General features: G+C 45.0%; 1 protein-coding gene across 1 annotated transcript in view; it reads left to right on the top strand.

The window, feature by feature from the left end:
• The window catches only part of GALNT13 (polypeptide N-acetylgalactosaminyltransferase 13), a 152,943-nt gene that overhangs the window by 76,266 nt on the left and 51,194 nt on the right, over window positions 1–25,483 (top strand). Inside the window, 4 exon segments of the mRNA XM_075710501.1 lie at window positions 270–384; window positions 387–442; window positions 9,165–9,282; window positions 20,463–20,643. Of these exon segments, the coding sequence (XP_075566616.1) occupies window positions 270–384; window positions 387–442; window positions 9,165–9,282; window positions 20,463–20,643 (470 nt within the window).

Raw genomic sequence — 25,483 nt, 5'->3', positions numbered from 1 at the left:
GGATTTGGCGGAGGAGCAGGAGCCCCGGGCAGGGCTGGCTGTTGGCAGCTTTTGGCTCTTGGGAGCGCAGCGAGGGGTCAGCGTGGCCAAAAAGCCACGGACAGCAGGAAAAGGGGAATTTTGCATGGGCTCGGTTTCGAAGAGAAGCCTTGCGCAGAGCGGTGGTAAACGGGATTTTGTGCAGAGAAGCCTCAATTGAAGTGCAATATTCAGCATACTAACATGAAAAAGTACTTTGTTTAAAAAAGGCGATTTTTTTTTTCTTACAGGAAGACTGTTGTCTGTCCAATCATTGATGTGATCAGCGATGACACGTTTGAGTACATGGCTGGGTCAGATATGACTTACGGAGGGTTTAACTGGAAGCTTAACTTTCGCTGGTACCCCCGGTTCCCCAAAGAGAGATGGACAGGAGGAAAGGAGACAGGACCTTGCCTGTAAGGTGAGTAAATCAAGAGTACTGTGCTATCTGACTCTACCATGCAGTTGTTTCTGTAGCTAATAATGCCTAAGATTTTGCTGCAGTATCAGGGAACACATCAGATAGTTGTGGCACACTGTTCAGGGTAGAGAAGACCAAAATCTGACCTATCCTTAATGCTGCAATGTAGTTATCAGAGCTGAGAAAACTCATTTGTATCTTCTTTTCAACATTCGGTAATTCAAAATATGACCCTGCTTTTTAAGTTCCCTCTATGTTTGTTTTCTGCAAATAGCCTGTTGAGCTCGTGTTTACAGATGTTACTGTTTTTTCATAATTTAAGGCAAACATTAGAACATCTTTCTGAAATACACATTTTTGAACGTTGAACCCAAGTATTCAGTGATGACGATTTGCACTTAAAATGCATGCTTTTATTGCCTACAAAATAAAATTGATGACTGTGCACAGAGTCAAAAATGATCTAAAAGTGTGTCCTGAATTCCGTGATCATTCCTGACCTCTTTCATTTAATTGCTCAAAACCACAGACTGTAACAAAACCTCTAGAAAAATTTTGAATTAAGCTGAAACAGGACAAATTGAATAAATTACTTGCGATGGGTTATTTGCTCAGCTCTAATAGCTTCGGTGGTCTTCATGAAAAGTTTAAAAAAAAAAAAAAGGCAAAAAAAAAAAAAGTTTTCACAAGTGGATGTAATGGTTTCAAACCTGTCTGAGAGACATGATGAAGTGGACAGAATTCCAGTCCTGCATACCCCCGATTGTGCGCAACAGGCAGATAAAGGGAGAGCCAACTCAGGGGCAGCAGTCACAGCACAGCTTTGCAAAACACTTCCAGGTAAGGCAGTGGATGGGCGAAGAAACGCCTTCCAAAATGACTTATGGCGGAAAATGGCCCAGTCTGTCACTTCATGTCCTTCAAAGCCTGGAGTCAGGGAAGGGCTGGATTTTTTTTAGGTTTTGTTCTTGGGAAATGATGTCAGGAGGAGCAAGCAGGGTCCCCAGGAGCAGGAGCGGACCCTATCGTTAGCAGAGCGGGGGTGAAGCCATCCTTGAGTCAAGAGAACTGGTTTTCTCGTGATCTAAAATATTGTCGCTGAGCTGTGAAGTCTGCCAGCAGCTATTTCAGTAACGCTGAGGTGTGCGTTAAAAGCGGCAGAGTTAATTATCCTAACGAGCTGCAGAGCCTCACGCCGCGCTGGCTGCTGCTCCCGCCGTGTCACTCGCCGTGCTCTGTTTATCCTGGCTCTTCCATGCCGAATCAATTCACAGGCACGGGGAGTTTTCAATGAAATGCAAATCCCAGTTCTTACTTCCTTATCTTGAAATGGAGTAGTACTTAAAAGTTAATCCAGAATCAGACATGTAATTGACTCTTAAAATTATTAAAGAAAAAAATAGCTCTTTTTTTAAGTTGGTTTTTTTTTTTCCCCCCACCAGCTTTTAGCTGGTGATTGCCTGGGCTTTTTGGGATTCTCCTGGCGAGACGGGTGTTAGCGAGCAGAGCGTGGGTGAAGGAGTCGGAGGTTAACGCCAGTGCCGCGTGTCCCATAATTACCACTTGCACGAGTGCCCCAGGGCGACGAGGTGGCTCCGAGGGTGCGTAATTCCGCTGGCTTAAGACCAAAGCGGTGGCTTTTGGACGTACTGACCCTTTCTGACCGCATAGCGGAGGCATTTCAGTCTCTTCGGTGTCAGAAGAAGGTGCTCCCTGTTTCATTTTCCCTCTTCCTCGGTGGGAAGGGAACCAGCAAAGCAAGCGAGCCGTGGAGCTGCGCAGGGGAGAGCGGCCTTCCTATGGGAAGCAACGTTTAGTAAGTCAGCAGCAGCTTTCAGTGCTAGCCGGTATTTCCAAATGCTTCTCAAACACAGTCCAAGAGACTGCAGCAGTGCATCAGTCCTGAGCTGTCAGAAACACAACCACAAATTCTGCATCCAAAGAGAAAAAAATGTAATATTTCAGCAAAGTTAAGAGTGGTTTAGGCAGCTACTGCCACCTGAATATTCAAAAAAAGGGGGGATAAAAATAAACAATAGCCTAACCCGTGCCAAAAGTTTAGAAACAAATTGTTGAGCTAATTTTTTTTTATTCCACGCTGCTTTCCCCATTCTGTAATATTATTTCAGTCTCATGTAGATTGAATATGTCTCTATTCATATCTTTTCTTTGTAATCAGTGGAATGGGTATAGAAGACAAACATCATTGGATTACATGGTCGCGTGCATGTATGCGTAATATAACCGTTGCACTCAAATTCTGCTTTTTGTTACATTAAAAATCCATGCAATTGACAAAAGTTCTACTCAAAATATTTATCCTCCATAATAACATTGATAAATTCCTGCCTTCGCTTTTTAGATTTAAAAACATAATGCATACATTGTCAAACTCTGAATCATTTTTATATACAATTTTATTATTTATGTATAATTTGTGTTACTGGATAACTATTTTTATGGAAAAGATCAGGATAGCTTACTGCTGAGAGCTCCCTAGGCGGTGTGAGCAGAGCTCGGCCGTCGCATACGCTGTGACCATTAACCCCAGTGAAGTTAAAGGTGGGAGGTGCTGTACTCTCCGAAGAGGGAGCCTGATTCCTTCTGGTTCGGAGACGCGAAACGCTGCTTGCTTGTGTGCCTAGGGAGTTACAGGAACTGTAAAACTCCTAAGTTAGGTATTTGAGTCAAATATCCGCCTTTGCTGGGATTTCTAGATTTAGTGGGAAAAGGTTAATTAATTCAGTGACTCTGATATTAGAACCCCACAGGTAATTGTCATGCAGTACAGCTGTGAAAGAGCTTTCTTACTGACATCCATTAGAAAAGTCAGATTGTTTGTCATATTTTTGGCAAACACAACAGTGGGGATTCGGAGGTGCCTCTCGTACTAATTAGCGATGCCTTGCCTTGGACAGACCGGGTTCTGATCCGAGATCCATACGTGGATGCTGTTCCTGCTTTTCACACACTTGTCCCTACCACCTTTGCCCTTTTTTTTCTTCTTCTGATTCTTAACCCCAGTCTGACGTCCCTTCTCCTGTTCTCGTTTTCTTCTTCCCTTACCTAGTTTCTCTCTCGGGTCAGCTAACACCATGAGAGCGTAACCTTTCTCAGAATAGCCTAAAGTGGTAACTCTTCCCCAAAGAAACACAGGTTTTGCTAAGGTAGCAGACGCCTTTCCAGTTGGCAAGCGGTCCCGCTTTAAAGGTGGTGGATGAAGGTGGGCAGCACCAACGCTGGGTGCCCCCTCCGCCCCGACCCCCCTCTCGGTACTCTTCCCTGGGCGAAGAGAGGATAGGAGTCTGTGGTCATCAGATACTAGGATTTCTTCTTTTTTTTTTTTTTTTTTTTTAAAATGTACTTAGAATATTTTTACACGTACGATAATCAGAAGCAAAAGTAACGCCAGGGAGCTTTCAGCTCGTGAGGTGTCTTCGCTAGGACTGAAACTATAAAGTGAGAATAGAATCATAGAATCATAGAATCATTTAGGTTGGAAAAGCCCTTTAAGATCACCCAGTCCAACCATTAACCTACACTGCCAAGTCTACTCCAAGCCAATCAAGGGTAGACTAGACTAAAAAATAGGAAGGGGACGTTTAGAAGAAATCCCTGAAGAAAAGATTGTTCCTGGGGACGGAGCTGGTCAAGTCAAGTATTTAATTCCGTGAGGTTTGTTAGGATCAGTTGAATCATATTTTTTCGGGTGTTTTTGCAGCAATCAGATACGAACTGTGGCTTTGAGTGCAGGCGTAACCTGCGCCGTGGAGCTTGCAGGGGGCATCCCGGTGTTGCTGCAGGGGTATGTTCCTTACTCTGAAGGTGCAGCAGCCCTCAAGGACTCACGTCAGCGGGTATACATGTGTTTTCTTTTGGTTGAAAAGCGAAGGCTATTCACTGCTCTGCTGGTGCACCTCAGGATTTTACCTTGTTCCCGTAGAGAGTGAATGCTGTGACTTCCACCGATTGCCTCTGGAGTAACCTCCGGCTTTGTAAACCTCGTAAATAATTAGACCTTGTCAAAATGTGCTGGTTTAAGTGCAGAGCCCGCTTCTGTTCCCGGAGGGCTCTCCGGGAGCGAAACCTGGATGGTTGCCCTGTGCAGAGGTGGAGCTTAAAGCTAAAGCTTCCTGCAGCTGCTCCGGTGGACGTGGGCAGATCTGGGAATGAGGAACACGGAGAGCTGTGGGCAGCGCAGCTCCTCAGGTGTGGCCTGGTTCAGCGGGAAATGTTCACAGGTAGTGCCAGCTAAAGCCAGTGGTCTCGCTAAACCTTCCATTCTTTTTCCACTGAAAAATCCTTGCGCAATATTTGTACTTCGCAGAACATCCTTTGTCTTTGAGCGAACTCATTTCTCCTTCTGTGATTTTTGCCTGCGGCAACAGAAAACTTGTCTGCACTAAGATGAGTTCGCAAGCACCTTGTCTTCTTACATCTACAGTATTAGAAACATAAAGTGTTTCTGTGCTGGGCATTCACAGTCTCTGCACAGCGCATTTCTGTGGATATTTCCATACTTGCCCTTCATTTTCTTAAGCTGAAGACACTCCAGGCTAGTATTATAAATACCAAAAAGATATATTTTGTTCTGGAAGATCTTTTCTCAAGTATAAATTAGTTATTGAGAGGAAAAAATACAACATCAACTATTAGGAGGATTTTGTATTTATCTTCTTCTTATTACGGCTGATTAAACTTAGAGTTGACTACAATTAATACTGACAGCAGTATCTGAAACGGGTGTAAAAACCTTATTCCAAGCTGTATAAGCAGCGGTCTCGTTTGTTAGTGGTGTTGCCCTTGTGACTGTTGGTCTCCTCGAGCGGGCGCGCAGGCCGGGGAGGTTGGAGGACGCGGGGCGAGGTGACGTTACGTGGCTTTGGGGGGCACCCGACCCGAGCATCCCCGGGCCACGGCAGGGGCCGGGGTCCCCTCGGCAGCGGCTCCGTGCCTGCCCCTCCTCGCTTTCCCTCCCCGGCACGGCGCGCCGGGCTGGGTTTGAGGCACCGCTGGGATGCAGCAAAGCCGGGGTTACTGCGAAACCCTTTCGCTGTGCCGCTCCTCTTACGGGAAGTTAGAAGTGCAGATATACAGGAATGGGAATCCTGCTCGCTGCTAATAATTGCAGAAATGAGAAGCAGATGTTGCCTCCAAAATAAAATCAAAAGTGGGTTTGAATGATGATTAGAGTTAATCATAACACTTTACTGTAGTTGTTAATACGACTCCAAGGAGGCAAAATATAGCTAATAGGCACAAAGCTGAGGAAAAAACCTGTAGGCACCCTCACTCTTCCTAATATTACTGTTTCAGCTGGTCTTACAGTGAGAGCTCTGCAGATCTGTTTGTATAACATTAAATTTACATAACAGACGAAGTCCTGCCTGCTGCGTTTCAGTGATTTGAGAATCCGTGGCATATATTGGTGCGTAGTTACTTACATCTTACAGCAGGAAACTCAGCGCTTCCAATCCCACTTAGTGAGTTCTTAGGGAAACGCTGGTTTTCATACACATTTGCTGATGACATACTGGAAGAATCCGGATCCGTGTGCACGATTCAGTTGCATCATTCAAAAAATACTTAAGACCGAATCTTTGCAAAAATGGGAAAATTTGTACCATTCAAGCAAAGACTGTGTTTCCTCCAGGGACAGAAATGAAAGGAGGAAGGAGAGGAGACAGAGGATGAGGGTTTCTGTTGCAGGCAGAGGAGGGAGGATGATTTTATTCACCTGAAACCAGTGGCACTCCTCGCTTCGGTGAGGCTAGTGAGGTTGGGAGACCAGTGCGGGGGGGAGCTGAGGTTTGTGCATGGGCACGGGCTCATCGGAATGTTTGTGAATCGCCGAGAGTCCTACGGGAGCTTGGCCGGCTGTCAGGAGGTGAGTAGACCAAGTACCAACACAGCTTTTGGTATCGTGTAAGTAGTTCTGCATAGGTTTATAGGGATGCTAGATAATCAGTAACAAAAATTCCTTTTAAATACAATATTTTTGCATTGGTAATCATCTGGCACAAACCCAGTTCAATTAAGAAAGACCGCAGAGTCAGCTTTATTTTGCGCTCCCCGTAATAGACGGTGTTTGACTCTCACGGTAGCCGTCAGGCGGAGGGTCACACCGCCCGGCCGTTCCCATCTGCTCCGCTTGCTTCTAACGCGTCTGAGGGTAGCTCGGGGGGCCAGCAGTATGGTTTGTGGCAGAAACCCAGCAAGGCTGAGGGCAGTAAAGCGGCTTTGAAACCTGGGAAGGCTTAGCCCTGTCCAAACGACAGTTAATTAACTGAGCTTTCAGCGCCGAGAGCACAGGGAGGAAAATAGAAATGAAGTGTTGGTAAACTCAGGGTCCAGTATTATTTCATTGCTAAACTGTGCTTTTTTTTTTTTTTCTGGGAGTAATGATAGTCAGCTCTTGCAGAAGAGGAAATAATTGCACAGCAGGAGAATTACCTGGATTAGCTGAGTTTGAGAGTAAGTGAGGCCTCCTTACTGCCGGGGCTGTGTCCAGTGCCACCGCGGGAAAGCTCTGTGCAGCGCAGCCCCGTCCCCGCAGGGCTGAGCGTCTGCGCTCCGCGTGCGTGCGGTAACACCCACGCTAACCCGTCACGTCACACGGTCGCGGTGTGTGCGTTAGCTAAGCAATGTCGCACGTAGTACGTGCAAAAGCTTCTCGAGGAAGATCTACGAAACGCCCGAGCGATTCAGGTTCTGCCACGGGCGGGAGCACCCGTGAGGCCCCTCTTCCAGCTTTTTCCTGCGTTGCACATGAACCATTTTGCTGCTGGTTTGACTTGCTTTTCAGAAAAAAACATGGGAGCTTGTTTTATATCAGTGTTTGCACAAGGCTGTCTCCAAACACAGGAGCTCCTGCGGAAGCTGAGCTTTAAATGGGCAGAAGTGCTGATGCTGGAAACGTTGCACTTGCATAGATTCAGGTGCCTCATCTGACCGCTGAGTATCAGATGTTCCTAGCAGTCTTCACAAGCAATTTTCTAAATAACTGCATGAAAAGTCCATTTTTGTGACCCAATCTTTTGCATACAGGCCGTAGTTACTGGCATGTTTGTGTGCAGTTGAACCCGTATGCATTGAGCGAGAGTTAGGTCATGCGTTTTCAAAATCCAGTCTCGCCCACTTTGTGGGTTTTTTTTTGAAGCTGAGGACAGAAACGTGACTGACACCTGGCAAGGCTTGGTCTGCAGCTGTGCTAACGTGCCTGGAGGCCCTCAGCAGCAAAGCCTGTAGGTGTGGGGATGCTGAGACCTCAGCAGAGTCATAGAATGCTAGAATCGTTGAGGTTGGAAAAGACCTTTGAGATCATCCAGTCCAACCATTAACCCAACACTGCCAAGTCCACCATTAAACCAGTTAAGGGGAGAGTCATAATTAATGTCATGTTTCCTGGCTTGCTGGCTGGATTAGTTTTTAATGAAAGGAAAAACTAGGAATCACTAAGGTTGGAAAGGATCTCTCCAAGATCATCAGCCCAACCGTCAACCCAACACCCCCATGCCCACTAAACCATGTCCCCAAGTGCCACCTCTGCCCGTTTTTTGAACCCCTCCAGGGATGGGGACTCCCCCACCTCTCTGGGCAGCCTGTTCCAATTCTTGACCACCCTTTCCGTGAAGAAATTCTTCCTAATTTCCAGCCTAAACCTCCCCTGGCGCAGCTTGAGCCCATCTCCTCCCGTCCCATCGCTGTTCCTTGGGAGCAGAGCCCAGCACCCCCTCCCTGCCCCCTCCTGCCAGGAGCTGCAGAGCGATCAGGTCTCCCCTCAGCCTCCTCTTCTCCAGGCTGAACACCCCCAGCCCCCTCAGCCGCTCCCATCAGAGTTACCCCCAGCCTGTCTCTCGACAGCGGTGGCGTCACCCCGCATCGCGTCTGAGCTCTGCTGACGGGGGGACAGCGGGGATGCCCGCGGCGCGGGGCTGGGGCGCAGCTCCCCCAGCAGCGCCCGCAGGGACCGGTTTGGGCTGAACCCCCGTGCCTGGGGCAGCCCCTGTAGCTGTGCCCCCGCGTCTGCGTGTGCGCACCGTGCGCCTTGGCGGCGGGCTGTGGTTTGGAGGGTTTGGCGCAGTAACTCAGAGCCGTGCTCCTGCGAAGTGGGGTGAGCATTTTGCATCTCGCGTAGGCTTTAAACGCTGAAAAAACAGAGCGCAGATATTTACGGGGAAGTAGGACATCCTTACGCAAAGAGAAGTTGCACTCTGACTGGATTTGCCTGTTGTAAGGATTTATAAACCTGTTAAGAGAGATTATGCCTGGTAATTTTATGCACATTTAGTCTCCCTCTAAGGCAAAGCTGAGGCATTAAACTCTCTTCGCTAAGCATTTCAGATTGGATTTGAACTGCTGTTCTGGATGCAGAAGGCCAAAATTCCATCCACTTTACCATTACAATGCTCCTGAAATAATCTATGGAAATGTGATTTTGCGGGTAGGAAGCAATCCTGCGGTTCTCGCTCGGGCAGCGCTCTCATCGGCTTCGGGGGGAGCTCTGCCCGAAAGCGCACAGCGTATGCACTCGAAACCGTATTATTATTGTTAGTCGCTTATATTTAAGTTGCTCTACATAGAATATATTTATAGTCAAAATGTCTGAGGTAGTGAAATGTACTGTAGTGTCACTTAATAAATTCCACAGTGTCTTTCAAAAGGTATTTTTTCTTTTCTTTTCTTTTTCCTCTTTTTTTTTTTTCTGTTTGTTTTCAACTAGGACCCCTACTATGGCTGGTGGCCTATTTTCTATTGACAGAAACTACTTTGAAGAGATAGGAACTTACGATGCAGGAATGGATATCTGGGGTGGCGAGAATCTTGAAATGTCTTTTAGGGTAATTGCCGTTTTCCTTCATTTTCTGTCAACAAACACAGTTGTGCTGTAACGGTTCCTACGCTGCGGACAGGGTGCCTCTGCTTTAGCTGTCATGCAAGTCATGGGTTAATTTAAATTCTCACGATATTTGGGAATGCCTCATTATATTATTCTGGTCCTTTTTACTGCATGAAACGTTTTATTACTGTTTGGAAATTTTTACACTTTCAAAATAATATGTATTTTAGTAATACCTTTATAAAAGAAACGAGGCTTTCTGTAAGCTAGTGCAAATGCTGACATAAATAAGATAGAAATTTGTATAGTGTAAAAAAAAAAAATCAAATATATGTTTTAACAGAAGGTTTTGAAAGTGTATGTCATCATGAACTTGAAAGTTCTGGCTGGGATTTTAATTGTGAGTGAGACCTGAGCTCGTGGAGAAATTTCACGTCCTGCAGAAAAGTGACGGTATTTCTGCCGGGGATGGGTATGTTGCCCGTGACAAGAATAAAATCTCTTTGAGTGAAATGCATTGGGTAATTGTCCTTTAGACGTAAAGGAAAATTGGAAAATTGAGTCTTTGATAAGTAATTGTTAGAAAGGATGTTAAAAATTACTTTGAACACAAAGTAATTACTTTGAACACTTTTGATGGATCATAATTTATGCATTTTAAGTAAGTATGCAAAATAAACCCTGGTAATACCTATGTAGTACCCACAGCACATCATGGGGATATCCTTCTTTCCTTCTTTCCTTTTTTTTTTTTTGTCGTTTGTCTTCAGCCAGGGCTGGTAGACTACTTTCTATTGACAGAAACTACTTTGAAGACTTTTGTGAAGCAGGTATCTCCAGAGAAGATCAACCGAGAATCTGAAAGCATTTTCAGGCCATTTTCTATAAACTATAATCATGCACTTTCCAGTAAAATAGAAGGGTAGAATTACTTCTTCTGAGTCTTAATGTTTTAAATCAGTGGATTTCAACATTTTTTTTGGTGTACAGACCCCTAAGAATATCCCTTGGATGTACATAGGCCCCTATAGAGGAGCTTATTTTTAACTTCAGCCTGTTAGTAGGCTTGTTTTTCATGTCTTTAGAAATGATCCATGGAGCAGAGAGTGACTAGCACTGCTTTAAAGCGTTAATTATGTGCCTCTTGTAGGCTGAATCTGCATGTTAGTACTGTTCATTTCTCACCGAGTATCAGTGTGTGATTTCTGTAGAGTGGAGTTCACCGAGATCATTGAAATTTTGAGATCAGAGTTGTTGATGCACATTAAACCCTGACAGAAGAAACCTTGAAGCCGTTTGTTATTGCTGGTGTTCATTATCACTTACAGAAAACCTTTTGCAGGACCAATTTTGGGTCATTACTGTGGACTTGGCAGTGTTAGGTTAATGGTTGGACTGGATGATCTTAAAGGTCTTTTCCAACCTGAATGATTCTAGGATTCTGTGATTCTATGAAAGGTCCCGTTCTCATTAGGCAAGAGTCTAAAATTTCGCTCTCCTTTTGGAAGACCACACTGGGTTTTCATCATAAAAATGATAATCCCTGAAAAACCAACTCTAATACAAAGGGACAAACCAGGCGATTTTTCCTAAGAGTCCGTACTGGAGAATATATGGAAGGTGATTCTCCGTGGCCTCCTTTGGGCAGTGGCTATTTTTGTTAACAAAGATACAAATATTGATCATTTTTCTGTCAGGCCTTGTAAGTGCAACAGAATAAAATAATTTGCAATTCCACGGCCTTTTCCTGCTCCCTGGCGTAAGAGATTCATTTTGGCAGAAAGCATTTGATCTTCTGCTGAGAGCAGCATGTGAGCGTGTATTCAGCTTCCAGCATATGCTAAAGAAATGCCCTAAATAGGATATTCTCCATGCATACTCTTGCTCAAATAATGCTAATATATTTTGAAAGCCTTTCCTGAGAAGTTTAGCAATTTAATGGTGGTGTTCTGTCTTCATCTAGCGCTGTTCTGCTCTGGCTCTTGGCAGCTGCGTGGGAAACCCGTCGGGAGTCCTGGCGTGGGTCAGCCGGCTCCTGGTCCTGATTTGGGGTCCGCGGTTGTGTGTAGCGCAGGTTGACCTGATGCCTCTGCCTTTGGTACAGTTTCGCTGGTTCTGCTTCCTGGACACTTCTATAATTCATGTTTTTAATATATATATATAATATATATATATATATATATAAAAAATACTTGGAGGGTTTGGGGTTTTTTTTCCCCTTCCCTAAATAATAATTTCTTGAGTCCTATTTCAATTTGGACTTGAATTCTGTTCAATGCTTATGTGAGTAAGCCAGCAACGGGCTTAACTTACATAAATTCTGTGAGAAAGCTCTTATGAGATCTTAATTTCTGCTTTAAATTAAAAAATCTCAGTCCAGAATACGTGGAAAGACTACAACTAACAACAGCCCTGCTCTCCGCACAAAGCCCTGGTGATAAATGCAGGGAGGCAGCTCTGCCTTTACTCTTCTTTTGCTCTTTAAGACTGAGAGGGGAGTGAGGAGAGGAAGCGCGTGAGTTTTCTGAAGAACTCTTCGGGCATCGTATTACGGAACATTATTTTATGTCTTTGGAAGATTTTCCCACTTAAACTTCAAGAAACATTACCAGCCTGGAACGCGTGCATCAGCTAATAAGAGGGCATGGTGTCAAGAACAGAAATAAAATGATGTTCTTCCAGTGCCGGCAGATTACCATGGAAATGCCAAGCAGCCATGCGATGCTGTGCCTTGGTATTTAGAGCCTTCGTCTACAAAGAAAACCAACCAACCAGTCAAGTACATCAAGTACAACTGGATCAGTAAAATACCAAGGCCTCTGCATTTAAAAACCTGTCTGATGCAAGACATCTGCAGAAAATTGGTAGCAAAGAGTGCCCAGGGGCTGGGGAGGTTCCTCCAGCAGCAATGTTACAAACCTGCAATTATCCAGCAGGTTTCGGAATGTCTCACTGCAGTCAGGAAAACGCTTGAGATGAAATCTTGGTTTGGAAAATTACTGTAATCGGAGTCAGCCATAAGGATGTTTCTGGAGGTCTTATTACATTGGATGTTTTTATCATCGAATGGGAGGGGGTTACTTTTGGCGTTCGTCCGCTATTCAGAAAACAAACCCCTAAATCCCTGTCTTGATAATGCCTGCATCCTCAAAAAAATGTTAAAAAGTGCCTTCGCCTTCCCTGGCTAATGCCTGCGACTGTCTCATCTGCAGCCAGCGACGGCCGTGGCGTTACCCCCGCTGTGCTGATTAAAAGGATTCGCTGTGTTTTTGGTCTCAGAGGCGCGCAGGCATTCCTCGGCTGGACGCGGTGCCTCGGGGAGGGCTCAGAGCAGGACTGACGCCGCCGAATCGAAGTCTGTCTGTCCGGTCGGGGCAGCCGCTCGGTGCCCATACAATGCTGCACGTCAGCGTGGTAACGTGTGCAGCTCTGTACAATTTCCTTATTTCTGGGGAAATCGGTATTTTGTCTTTTAGCTGTGCTGCTGCTCATTGCTGAACGGTCTTTGACGATGCCTTTTGGGGATGTCTTCTCATAATGGCAATGGCGGGGGGAGAAAAAAATAATAATCCTGGCAGGAATCTTACAGCTGTAAGAGTCTACTTTAGTAAAAGAAAACCTCATTTCTTCTTAAACATTTACCATATTTTTATTTATAGACTTCCTGTCCTGGTTTTGGCTGGGATAGAGTTAATTTTCTTCCTAGTAGCGGGCACAGTGCTGTGGTTTGGATTTAGGAGGAGAAGAATGCTGATAACACGCTGATGGTGTAGTTGTTGCTGAGCAGTGCTTACACTAAGTCAAGGACTTTTCAGCTTCCCATGCTCTGCCAGGGGCACAAGGAGCTGGGAGGGGGCACAGCCAGGAGAGTTGATCCCAACTGCCCCAAGGGCCATTCCATACCATACGGCGTCATGGGCAGTATAGAAACTGGGGGGGTTGGCCGGGGAGCAGCGATCGCTGCTGGGAACTGGCTGGGCATCGCTCGGCGGGTGGTGAGCAACTGCATTGGGCAGCACTTGCTTTGGATATTATTATTATCATTATTCTATTGTTATTATTATCATTACTATTTTACTTTATTTCAATTAGTAGACTGCCCTTATCTCAGCCCAGGAGTGTTTCTCACTCTCACTCCTCCGATTCTCTCCCCCATCCCACCGGGGCAGGGGCAGCGAGCGGCTGCGTGGTGCTGAGCTGCTGCCCGGGGCTGAGCCACGACACTTCCTTAAATATTTTTAATTTTCTGTTAAATTCTGTGTTTCAGAGAATGCCCTGAAAACTTGATAGTCAGAAAGGAGCTCATATAGCTTTGGAAAGGGTATTAAAAATAATCTGTCCATCAGAAAAAAAAAAAAAAAAAAAAGATTATTATCCTTCAAAATAATCCGGATAGGCCAAAGCAAGGCTGGAGGCAGCAAATGCGTTGTCTAACAGGAGTAAGATGCTCTTTACTTTTGCTTTTCTGGCAGCTGTTAGAAGTGCAGAAGAGGGTGTGCGAATGTTCCCATGCTATTTCCTAAGTAGCGGGATATATCCATACGTTGTTCTCGGTCTCTGAAATTTCTGGTTTTACTGTTGTAGGAAGTCTTACAGTAAACGAATATGGAGCAAGGGAGCTCCGTTCACTTGTAACTTAGCGCGGTATCCGATCTATCGCAATACTCATAGCGTGTCACATACAGTGAAGGGCAACCACGTTGTGCGGGACTCCCCGTCGTGCGGCAGAAGGGACGGTCTCGGGGCGAGGAAACAGGCACGGCCAAACCGCGGCCCCCTCGCCGCGTCCCGTCCGTGGCTGCTGCCGGGGGACCCAGGAGCGACGTCCCGAAGGTCGCCGCTTTCGTGGCGCGAACGCCGATGAGGCTGGATGCCAGTGATGAAGCTTTTCCAGATACGCACAATTCAATATTAACAGCACTTTCTCAGCCTGACTGTATGTGAGGTCTCAACTCTCCGCTGCAAAATTATAGGTGTAAGAAAGCATTTAAATGGTTTAAGTAAACAGCCGTAGCAGCAGCATCGATTTGGACGACTGGAAGAGCAGCGCTGTATAATTACAGGCGAACCCGTGTGTAACTGCGAGCGAGGCTGGAAGGGCTGCGTGCGCGCGAGATTATTTTCAGAAGTACACTGTGACATTGAAATTATTTTTCTGTGTTGGCGAGTGGAATTTGGGGTATATAAATCCCTAATCGCCTGGCAAACAGATTGAAAATCTATCTCTGTGCTTTTCAATATTCCTTAGCTGTTTGTCTATCTTAACTAATTTTAGGAGCACAGCTTGCTCACGAATTGTATTCAGAATATGTTTTTGAATTTAAGTATAAGCATGCAACATTTTTCCCTTTCTTTGGACTGCATTAACTTTTCTCTATGTCAAGATTCTTAACGTTTCTGTAAGGAAAATATTCCAGATGCACCAGTTCAGTTGATTTCATTATTGAGATCTTTGGTATTAGAGCTTTCAGGATTTTTTTTTTTTTTCCCTAATTATTACTTACGCATCACTGTGCAGCAGCCAACAAGTTTAACTCATTTAACATAACTGTGCATACGTGTTAACTTACTTCCTGACTGCAGTAATCTTTGGGGATTTTTTACCATAGCTTTGATCCATGCATATACGTAAGATATGTTTAATCTACCACCATCACACACGCGTACCAAAAGAACCCCGACGTGGAGCAATCGCAGCCTCGTCGTGCCAAGGAGCAGAAGCACCAAGGAAACGGGGAAGCAAATGATGGGATTTGCTTTAAGTTGCCTGGAGGGATTGACCGGTTAAGGGCAAGGTGGCGTGTGTGATGTTGGCTCTTAGATATAGGTAGATAATACGGACTCCAGCCGCCCAAAAATAAACATCAGCGGAGCTGCAGGAGTGTTTTTTCTACCTGTTCCAAGACATAGAATCCTAGAAACCTAGAATCGTTTAGGTTGGAAAAGCCCTTTAAGATCATCCAGTCCAACCATTAACCTACACTGCCAAGTCCACTCTAAGCCAACCAAGGGTAGACCAGACTGAACCATGTCCCCAAGTGCTACATCTGCCCGTTTTTTGAACCCTTCCAGGGATGGGGACTCCCCCACCTCTCTGGGCAGCCTGTTCCAATGCTTGACCACCCTTTCCGTGAAGAAATTTTTCCTAATATCCAACCTAAACCTCCCCTGGCGCAGCTTGAGCCCATCTCCTCCCGTCCTATCGCTGTTCCTTGGGAGCAGAGCCCAGCACCCCCTCCCTGCCCCCTCCTGCCAGGAGCTGCAGAGCGATCAGGTCTCCCCTCAGCCTCCTCTTCTCCAGGCTGAACACCCCCAGCTCCCTCAGCCGCTCCCCACCAGCCCTGTGCTCCACACCCTGCCCCAGCTCCGCTGCCCTTCTCCGGGCACGCTCCAGCCCCCCAATGTCCTTCTTGTGCCGAGGGGCCCAAAACTGGACACAGCATTCCAGGTGCGGCCTCCCCAGCGCCGAGCACAGGGGCACAATCACCTCCCTGCTCCTGCTGGCCACACTATTCCTGACACAAGCCAGGATGCTGTTGGCCTTCTTGGCCACCTGGGCACACTGCTGGCTCATGTTCAGCCGCTGTCGACCAACACCCCCAGCTCCTTTTCGGCCAGGCAGCTTCCCAGCCACTCTTCCCCAAGCCTGCAGCGCTGCATGGGGTTGTTGTGACCCAAGTGCAGGACCCGGCACTTGGCCTTGTTGAACCTCATACAGTTGGCCTCGGCCCATGGGTCCAGCCTGGCCAGGTCCCTCTGCAGGGCCATCCCACCCTCCAGCAGATTAGGAGTAAAGCCTCAAAGTTGTTTTATTTTTGTTTGCCTCCAAATTATTATTAGCCTTAAATATTTCTGATTGATGTGTGCTGAGATTTGTGGGAACTGACATTGAGTCAGCGTTCAAGAATTATGGAAGAAGGGAAAAAATCCTGACAGTGTGCTGCACAGAGATCAGATGGAGTTTGATGCCATCATTTTATGCAATAATAGGAATGGTTTTAAAATGTCTGCGAAATCAAAGGTAGTTCTAAATAATTAATGCCTATATATAAAAAGGGATAAATTACGAGGGCAAATACAAGCCTTAGTTTTAATTCCATCGCGTGCAATCTTTTACCACAAACTTCAAAGGAATTAATATTTGTAAGAGAAAAGATAAATAGGAAATGGGTTAGTCTTGCATGGGTTTATTAAAAGCTAAAGTACAACATGCTGGCTTTGACAGCTCATTTTCCAGACCAAGGAAAAGTGGCAGGCCTGCTGGATCGGTTCTTCAGCAAAACAGTTCAATAAGGGGCACTCGGGAAATGATCTCCTGAGTCGGGAGAAGACGGAGATTGGTAGGAACTGGTGGGTGGGAAGGTGGGTAGCGCTGAGGGACGAGATGCCAGGCTGGGGACAGGTCACTGGTAGAGTTTCTTAACTGTAAAGTTGCAGCTGGACGTTGGGTTTTTTCACTAAATAACTTCTCACAAAAGGTGGGGGATAAACTCATGGAACGTGCTGGGTTGGAAGATGCAGAGAGGGACTTGAAGTGTGATTGAAGAGCCGTGGTTGGAAGAATATCTGATTTGGGGGAATGCATTCAGGTGGAAGGAGAAGGGTTAAACTTCAGAGGAGAGGGAAAGGAAGGCACCTTCAACCTTGAAAATGATGATGTGACAATAACTGGTTTATGAATAATTCAGTGTGAAAATTAGAGTTTAAATTCTTTTTTTTTTTTTTTTTTTTAAATGAGCTACATCAATCTTGTACCAGAATACTTGCGATCTGGTTGGCTTCAGTCCCTCGGTGCTTTTAGTCGCTGTGAGGGCCCCTGTTGCCTCTCAGGATGGGTGGCAGGTCAGGAAATGGGAATGTTGCACCTAAGGGCTGCGGTTCCCACCTCGGTTCCCACCTCCTCTCCCCCGCAGCCAGCGCGCCCGGTGGGTGCTTGGCACAGGGTTTGCCAAGGGCAGGTTTTGGCGGGCACAACGTCTCGGTGTGGCAGCCTGGGGTGAGGTGCTGGCTCCGTTTGTCGTTCTTTTTCTGGGAAGAGGTAACTAAGATGACAGTTGGTCTCTTCTCCCAAGGAACAACTGATAGGATGAGAGGAAATGGGCTCAAGCTGCGCCAGGGGAGGGTTAGGTTGGATATTAGGAAAAATTTCTTCACGGAAAGGGTGGTCAAGCATTGGAACAGGCTGCCCAGAGAGGTGGGGGAGTCCCCATCCCTGGAGGGGTTCAAAAAACGGGCAGAGGTGGCACTTGGGGACATGGTTCAGTCTGGTCTACCCTTGACTGGTTTAGTGTGGACTTGGTAGTGTAGGTTAATGGTTGGACTGGATGATCTTAAAGGGCTTTTCCAACCTAAACGATTCTATGATTCTATGACTAGAAGAACTGTCGTAAAGCAATAACTCATAAAATTGTTGGGAAGTTTAGAAAAAGTGTAGGCATGTTGGAGGAAAGGTACGCTTCCTTGGAAATACCTGATTCCCAAGCTATAGGATCAAGTAAATTCTATCCCCGGAAATTCTGCTGGATTAAAAAATATAATGACTATTAAAATGAAAAAGACTGCAGGAAAATGTAATGGCAGTTTCTCTCAAAAGTTTTTGGAGTATTAGATGGAGCAGCCAGCAGTGTCAGCAAAAAGCTGCTGGCTGGTGTTGGATCCCTGCCCGAGGCGTCGTCTACTCTGCAAAGAGCTCTGCAGCAAAGTGCCAGGGACAATTCCGGCGTTCCCCGTGGCTGCAATGAGGAGTGAGCAGATACATTGCCGTGGCGCGTGCTGTCCGCATGCTGAACAGATCTCTGGAATCCTACGGTCCTTAACCATCATATGGACTTTGGGAAAGTAGTCATTTTACCAGGGAATATTCAGGAGGGTGGGTGGGTTGGTTTTTTTTTTTTTTTAAACAATATTGAAAAGCTAAAAGTGCTTTTCTTCTCAACAGGGTGCAGGTTCATCCGCATTTCTATGACAACTGTAATAGATAGCAGATTGTACCAAGGACAGCCAAAAATGTGCTTAAAAAAATTGTACAGGAACACACATTTTAAAAAAATGGTCGCGTGGGAGGAATTTCCTGCCAGGGAGACGAGTCGGAGGGGGAGAGCAGGAGCAGCCTGGGGGGAATGCTGGTCCTTAGGCAGAGGCCATGGGGTAAAGCACAACCTAAAATTGCACGTGCTCACTACTGTCCTGTCCGGTGAGTTGCTCCCGGGTTGTTTTGTAGAGATACCAGTAGCAGGTATTTCAGTGTTAACGCGCGCTCCCTTTTCGGTACGGCCGCCTGTTCCTTGGCACCCATCGGCTTGAAGTTGTACCTGAACTGACTAGCTGTCGCTGAGCTGCAAAACACAAGATGTTAAACACAAGAATATTTCGATGTTGTCATTGCTTATCCCAACAGAGTACATCACTTAGCATACTAATGAAATTATATAAAAGGGTTTAGCCCTAATTAAATAAAATCTGCATTAAGTCACTATGGTAACTGTTATGCCTGCACCAAGGAGCGATAATTACAAGAGTGTACCAGCGTTCCTGTTTAAAACACCCAGTGGTTCTTAAACTCTGTGTTTTATTACCGGGAGGTATTGTAAATTTTAGTCCTGCTGTCTGCTTAGGAGGAGGCTAAAGCAAAGGGTGGGATGAGCCTCAGTAAGGAACTGGGCAGCTGGCGATACCTTTCTGCATGCCAAAAATCTCAGTGAACCTTATAGAATCATAGAATCATAGAATCGTTGAGATTGGAAAAGACCTTTAAGATCACCCAGTCCAACCATTGACCTACACTACCAAGTCCACACTAAACCAATCAAGGGTAGACCAGACTGAACCATGTCCCCCAGTGCCACCTCTGCCCGTTTTTTGAACCCCTCCAGGGCTGGGGACTCCCCCACCTCTCTGGGCAGCCTGTTCCAATGCTTGACCACCCTTTCCGTGAAGAAATTTTTCCTAATTTCCAACCTAACCCTCCCCTGGCGCAGCTTGAGCCCATTTCCTCTCATCCTATCACTAACTACATGGGAGAAGAGCCCAACACCCACCTCACTACCCCCTCCTTTCAGGCAGTTGTAGAGAGCGATGAGGTCTCCCCTCAGCCTCCTCTTCTCCAGGCTGAACACCCCCAGCTCCCTCAGCCGCTCCTCATAAGGCCTGTGAAGAAGTGAATCCCAAGTGAATCCCAAGATTAGTGAAGAAGTGAATCCCAAGGAATGGATACCGTCTGGCAGAACAGCGAAGCTTTGTGACCCTGTAAGCATCCGATGGAAACCTTCGTTTTCCCTGTTGTTCACCCAGCCGCCTACGTTATGCCTCCAGTTCTGCAAACTTGGACCTTCAGCCTTCTTCACTTTCTTCTGTAGGTCTTTCCAGAGCCTAGAAAAGCGGAAAATTGCAGAACAGCAGTTAATACACGAACTGATGTATATCATACCAAGGCTCTAGTGATCTGACAGAAAAACGCATTACTTCATTTAAAGTCCAGGATTACAGGATCGTTTACACTTGTGCGGTCACGTCAAAGGGAGCTTACGCAGAGTGTTGGCTCCAGTAGTGGAAAGGGACAGTTTGCATCTAGGAGAAGTTCATCCAATGCTCCTCTTTGTCTATAACTTTGTTTTTTGAGCCAATCGTGGTACTCGCCAGAACACGAATCGGAGAACGTAGGTTTTGCATCTGAGTTTCCCTTCTGTGGTTCTGCGATGCTCAGAGTGCCTGTGCTTGCTGCTTTCTGTCGCTGTCTGTCTAACATGCCATGAACGTGATTCTGCTTTGAAAAATATATACATTTTTATATATATAAAAAAATAAATTTCTTCTCTGTTTCTTTAAATACTATGAAATCCTGGAAAATGTAAATGCAGAGATAACATCCATACCCTCCACTTAGTCCATTATAGGATGACAGCGTTCTGAGCTGGTGGGTTGGGTATGTTTGTGTTGTGAGAACCAAGTGTGCCATTCACGCAAGCTGTCACGTTGCACTTAAAGTCTCTGCGCTTTCATTGCCATCAAGAGCTGTGCCCCTGCTGTTTCCCTTAAACTTTTGCTTGAAATTCCCCGTTGAATTTCCCTGGGGAAATAAATCAGGACGTAGCTGCTAACCTGTCTGTCAGAGTCCCTCCTGCTATAAACTCGGCATGTTTTGTATTTGTTTTTGTCAGCGTTTTCTGCATATTCTAATTCCAGATTTGGCAGTGCGGCGGCTCCCTTGAGATTGTCACCTGCTCGCATGTTGGCCACGTTTTCCGAAAAGCAACACCTTACACCTTCCCTGGGGGCACGGGACACGTCATCAACAAGAACAACAGGAGACTGGCAGAGGTCTGGATGGATGAGTTTAAGGACTTCTTCTATATAATATCCCCAGGTAAGAAATTATTTTCTGATCGTGTTACGATGTGTAGAGCTGTCCAAAAAAAAGGAAGGTGTAAATGTAAGGCAACATAGGTAAGTATAGACATGCATGCATGCGTATGTACCAAAAGTTGAGACATAACAGCAAAAGTGCTTTCAAAATTCAAGGGAATGTCCTTTCCATGTGTCAAAACTGTCTATATTCTGTTCCCAAGGTAAAAATATTGGTTAAGGCTCCTCCTCTCCCGAAGATCATAAGGTTTCTTTTCAGAACATTAGTTTGCAACCAAGTAGGAAAGCTCTTTGACCCGTTTAGTCTAAGAAATGCAGAATCTGGCCAGGTTATCCTTACGATCCCTGAAGGTCCCTTCAGAAGGCGTCAACGGGAGGGACGGCAGAGCTGCTCTGGGTCACTGGATGGAAGGGCAGGAGCCCTCGGGAGCGCAGGACTCGGTGCCATGAAGTGTCTTCACCACGCCCTGCTGTCTCACCACTGCCACTACCAGTCCTCAGGAGAAACACTCTCTTTTAAACACAGAGATTTCCTTTTTATTGGTGATTTTCATTTATATGTCAGTATAGCGCACATAGCACATACAAATTATGGGCAATGTAATCACAATTATATGAGATAAAAACCATATTCCTATTTGATCTTACAACGGTTGTTAAGGGTTATATCGTGCATAAATGTTTTGATGAAATAACCTAACGTTGTTATACTAGCGCTGGGGATGTTTTTACCTAAGGGTAATTATGGCTTCCATACGAGCGAGCTTAATGGAGTACATACACTAAAAGTGGAGTGACGGGGGGGTTCGTTAGCCTCCATGCCACTCCGAGGTCTCCCTCTGAAAAGGACGCGTCCTCTTCAGCTGGGTAAGAGCTGCCTGCCCCCGGGCTGGGCAGAGCCGTCGCTTTGGTTTGTGTCAGTCAACGTGTGCCCGTGAAGTGCCGTCACATTTTAGTTTGACTTTTTTTTCCTCTTTCTTTAAGCATCAGTTTACTTCATGCAACTAACTCTTAAATAAATCTTGGTCTTTAGAATAATATAATATCTACCCTCAAGTCCCTTAGATGGCAGTTTTCATGTTCTTACGCTCATCATTTAAAATTTACCTGTTCACTTGAAAAATTAGACTTGGAGACAATTCAATTATTATCAAACTTAGAGTTTTAAACAAACCTTTTTTTTTTTTTCCTGAACAAACACGAGATTCAAAAACTTTAAGTGTCCATGAGCAAGAAAAAAAGCGTACGTACCATCAGTGCTGGCTCTCTAGTAAAGACTGGTTTGCACCTGTATTTCAAGGAGTCCTTTGGTCACAGCCAACCTCTTAAAGCAGGCATTTTGAGCTAAGCCTTTCCTTTCTATAAATCAGGACCAGTAGTTTTATTTAATTTGATTTGGCTGAAATAAATGAAAAAATTAAGGTTGATATACTTTATAACATTATTTTTCTTTTAAAGATTTGTATATGAAATGGAAAACTATTCTGGGTGGGTTTTTTTACTCCAAGGAGTTTTACTGATACCTCCAAATTATACAGTTAATAAAAACTAAATTGCTTCAGTTCAAAAGCCAGAATATACAATGTCTCACATCTGAAACCCAGTAATTTTTCATAGTATTTCTAAATTATTACTTCTAATGTCCGTGGTAGAGAGTAGCCATAGACTATGTAAGCTGTTGTTACTATTTTACTGTGTGCTCTGGGATAATCTTCCCATTCTTCCATCTTCAAACCTTCTTCCAATTTAAATTCTGTAGCAACAGAATCGGTTTAAATTTTCACTGTCACCAAGAAGTAAAGCCCAGACCGTATTATTACCCAGATGAGTTTTGCGTTTCATCTCCAGCACAATTTACTGTTATTATACCTCAGCTCATTCCGTCTGCAAACCTGCTTGTTTCCACAAGCTGTTTTGGTGCTTTGATTTTTGCAGGGGCTCAGTCAATCATCAGGTGCCAACATGTAATCACAAGCTGCGAAGTCAGAAAACTCTTGGTTTCTGCGTGGGTTATCGCACGTGTCCTGTGGCTGTCACAGTATGTGCTCATAAAATATTCGGAGCCTGTCCTGGAAATCCCTTATCAAGCCAAAAAATTTAAAGCGCTGTAAAAACAAGTCTATGCACATCTGAAGTGCCCTGTTAACCGTGTAAAAAAGATATTTGTATATCTATACCTTGTATATACACTAAATGTAGATGTATATAAATGCGTATATAACCAAAAGGTGCAAGTGTTGGGTTGATGGTTGGGCTGATGATCTTAGAGCGCCTTTCCAACCTTAGTGATTCCTAGTTTTACTTTCATTAAAAAATAATCCAGCCCCCACACCAGGAAACATGCAGTTAATTAGTACTTTACTCTTACTAGTGGTGGACTTGGCAGTGTTAGGTTAATGGTTGGACTGGATGATCTTAAAGGTCTTTTCCAACCTAAACGATGCTACGATTCTATGGAGGAACAGGTCCACTACTAAAGCGACGGGTGTCTATCATCGCTCATAGAGCTGACGACATGGACATCACGTGCCACACCTGATGGAGGTGCACTGTGGATTTCACTTGTACTGGATTTAACAAAATGCAGAAGACAAACATACCATGAGTGAAAAACAACCACTTTGACAGGATCCTCTTAAATATGGAAATTGAACTTCGTGTGAGATAGGCAGGGTTGTGTCCCTTTATAATTGGTAATTATATCTACCCAATTAAAGCTGAAGGAATAGGATGCGTGACAAAATTTGGCTGACTGTTTCTAACATAATTGGTTTCTGTTCTCCTGCAAGAGGAAGGGAAAAAATAAATAGAATGCCGACAAATGAATGCCTAATATGATGTACAAGTGAATTCAAATCCCATGTAAGATGGAGTGAAGTTCAAACCATAAATTTATCACATGGGATTAGCCATTCCTTAATTCAGTTCTCCCTCATTAAGTTCTTTTCTTGTGCAGTCTCATAATACCAAGTTCCCATTGCATTTTTGTTGAACTAAATACATTTCTAATAATTTACCCTGAAAGCGTACATTTCCTTATGAGGCATGCAAATACTAACAATGTATATTCACCACGTAGCGTATGCGGTGAATACATTGCACTCTGTGCTTTTATATTCTGCCTTGACAGCAAGTTTTTCTAGGCTGATTAGGAGTTAGTTGCTTTAAGGCATTTAGGTGAGCTCAAGCTCTAAAAATACCATAATAAGGGCTATTTAAAATACAATACATTTTAAATGAGATATTAGCAAAATGCATTTAGAGGCAACTGGAATGGTGATATACACAGTAGAATAATTTTAAAATTCCAGTTTCAAAAAGAATGCCAGATGAAATTACTGCTGTGTAGTTTTCTAGAATGCGTTAATAGTTCAGTAAAAAACACTTCCGAATTGGTCATGCTTTAATTTTCACATTCCTAAATGCAACACTCCAAATCCTGGATCAGAACTTTTTTTTTTTCCCTGTCTTCCATTGCTTTTCTTTTTGTTTTGGGACCTTCTAAGCAAGGGTCCGTTTGGTTCAGCAGGACTCCTCCAATAGGCCTTGTTTTTTATTATTCTGTGTTTCCACAGAGTTACTACTGAGATATCCTGAGTTGTGGGAGTATGGAATTTAGTGCTGAGCAAAAGGTTAAGTTTGGATGTAGAAATTAAAATAAGGCGGCCATGGAAAAATGTATCCGATTTAAGCCTACCTTTGACCAGCTTGACTATTTCACCAGCACATCTGCAAAACCTGGAGCAATCCCCTCACTGCGGACTTTCCCTGCTCCACTCCTCTGAGGATTTGACATGTCAGACCGCCAATACAATTGATTAATTTAGAACCACCCAATTAAAAGAAAATAAAACTCGGGCAAGTGGCAATAGGAAATGCCTATTTCCATTTACCAGAGTGCACAGATTGCAGAATGCCGTGTAAACTGAGCGATGCAGTCATCCCCCTGCGCATCTAAGTATTTTAAATATGAGATTTGGTTTTGAAAGTGGGTAATGAGGAGAGCGTTGGGTAAATCGGGACCATTAATCCTTGTTGCTGCTGGTTCCAGCCGGGAGCTCTCCGTACGGTGCTGCCGTTGCAGGGCGTTATTTGGTGTGGCCACCTTCTGTCAAGGTGCTGGATGGGTGGATGGATGGATGCTCTCTGGGTTTGGAGAGCGGCGAATACTGTGTCATCTTCTGAACTGGCCAGTATCCCGCGGTTCAGCTGGGTAGAAAATGCCCAATTTGGACATTTGGAAGCATGCCGGTGCTTTTGATGGCAGACGCCGTTGTGAAGGTCTGTCTAGAAGAGCACCTGCTCTCTAAGAGGTCAGATGAGTGAGCGTTTTGAAGTTTCCTCATTAGCACTTGTGTCTTGGACAGGAATAACAGATTATTTCCTGTCGTATTAGAGAGGAGCTTTGGATAGTCAGTTTTGTGGCTACCTTTACGTTTCTTAGGATTCAGCAAGCAGCAGGGGCGGATTTTGTTAGCAACGTTTTTGAACTTGGATGTCCAATATTAGGCTTTCTAGCCTGCTTTTCATCAGCTGGTTTCCGAGGTGAGAAGACATCCCTTCTCCCATTGAAAAGAACAATTCTTGCTGTAGGCCATTTTAATGTAGGCTCCTACGCACAGATATAAACGCACGGCTATCTTTAACGAACCGTTTTTCAGCAGGCTGACATCCAGTGGGATACCATGCATTGCAAATACCGCTTTCCACAGCAATTCCTTCGGGAAGGAGAAGCCGCTAGCGGAGGCATCCTTTTCCTCCTTCCATCCGGGGAGGACATTTCTCTATTGATTTCCCTGTCAAAATTTCCCCGGGGTTGGCACAGGGCTGGGGTCCTTTTG

The sequence above is a fragment of the Pelecanus crispus genome, chromosome 5 (genome assembly GCF_030463565.1).
Source record: "Pelecanus crispus isolate bPelCri1 chromosome 5, bPelCri1.pri, whole genome shotgun sequence".
Lineage (NCBI taxonomy): Eukaryota > Metazoa > Chordata > Aves > Pelecaniformes > Pelecanidae > Pelecanus > Pelecanus crispus.
The sequence above is the reverse complement of the archived record's forward strand: the minus strand, read 5'-3'. Positions and strand labels throughout refer to the sequence as shown.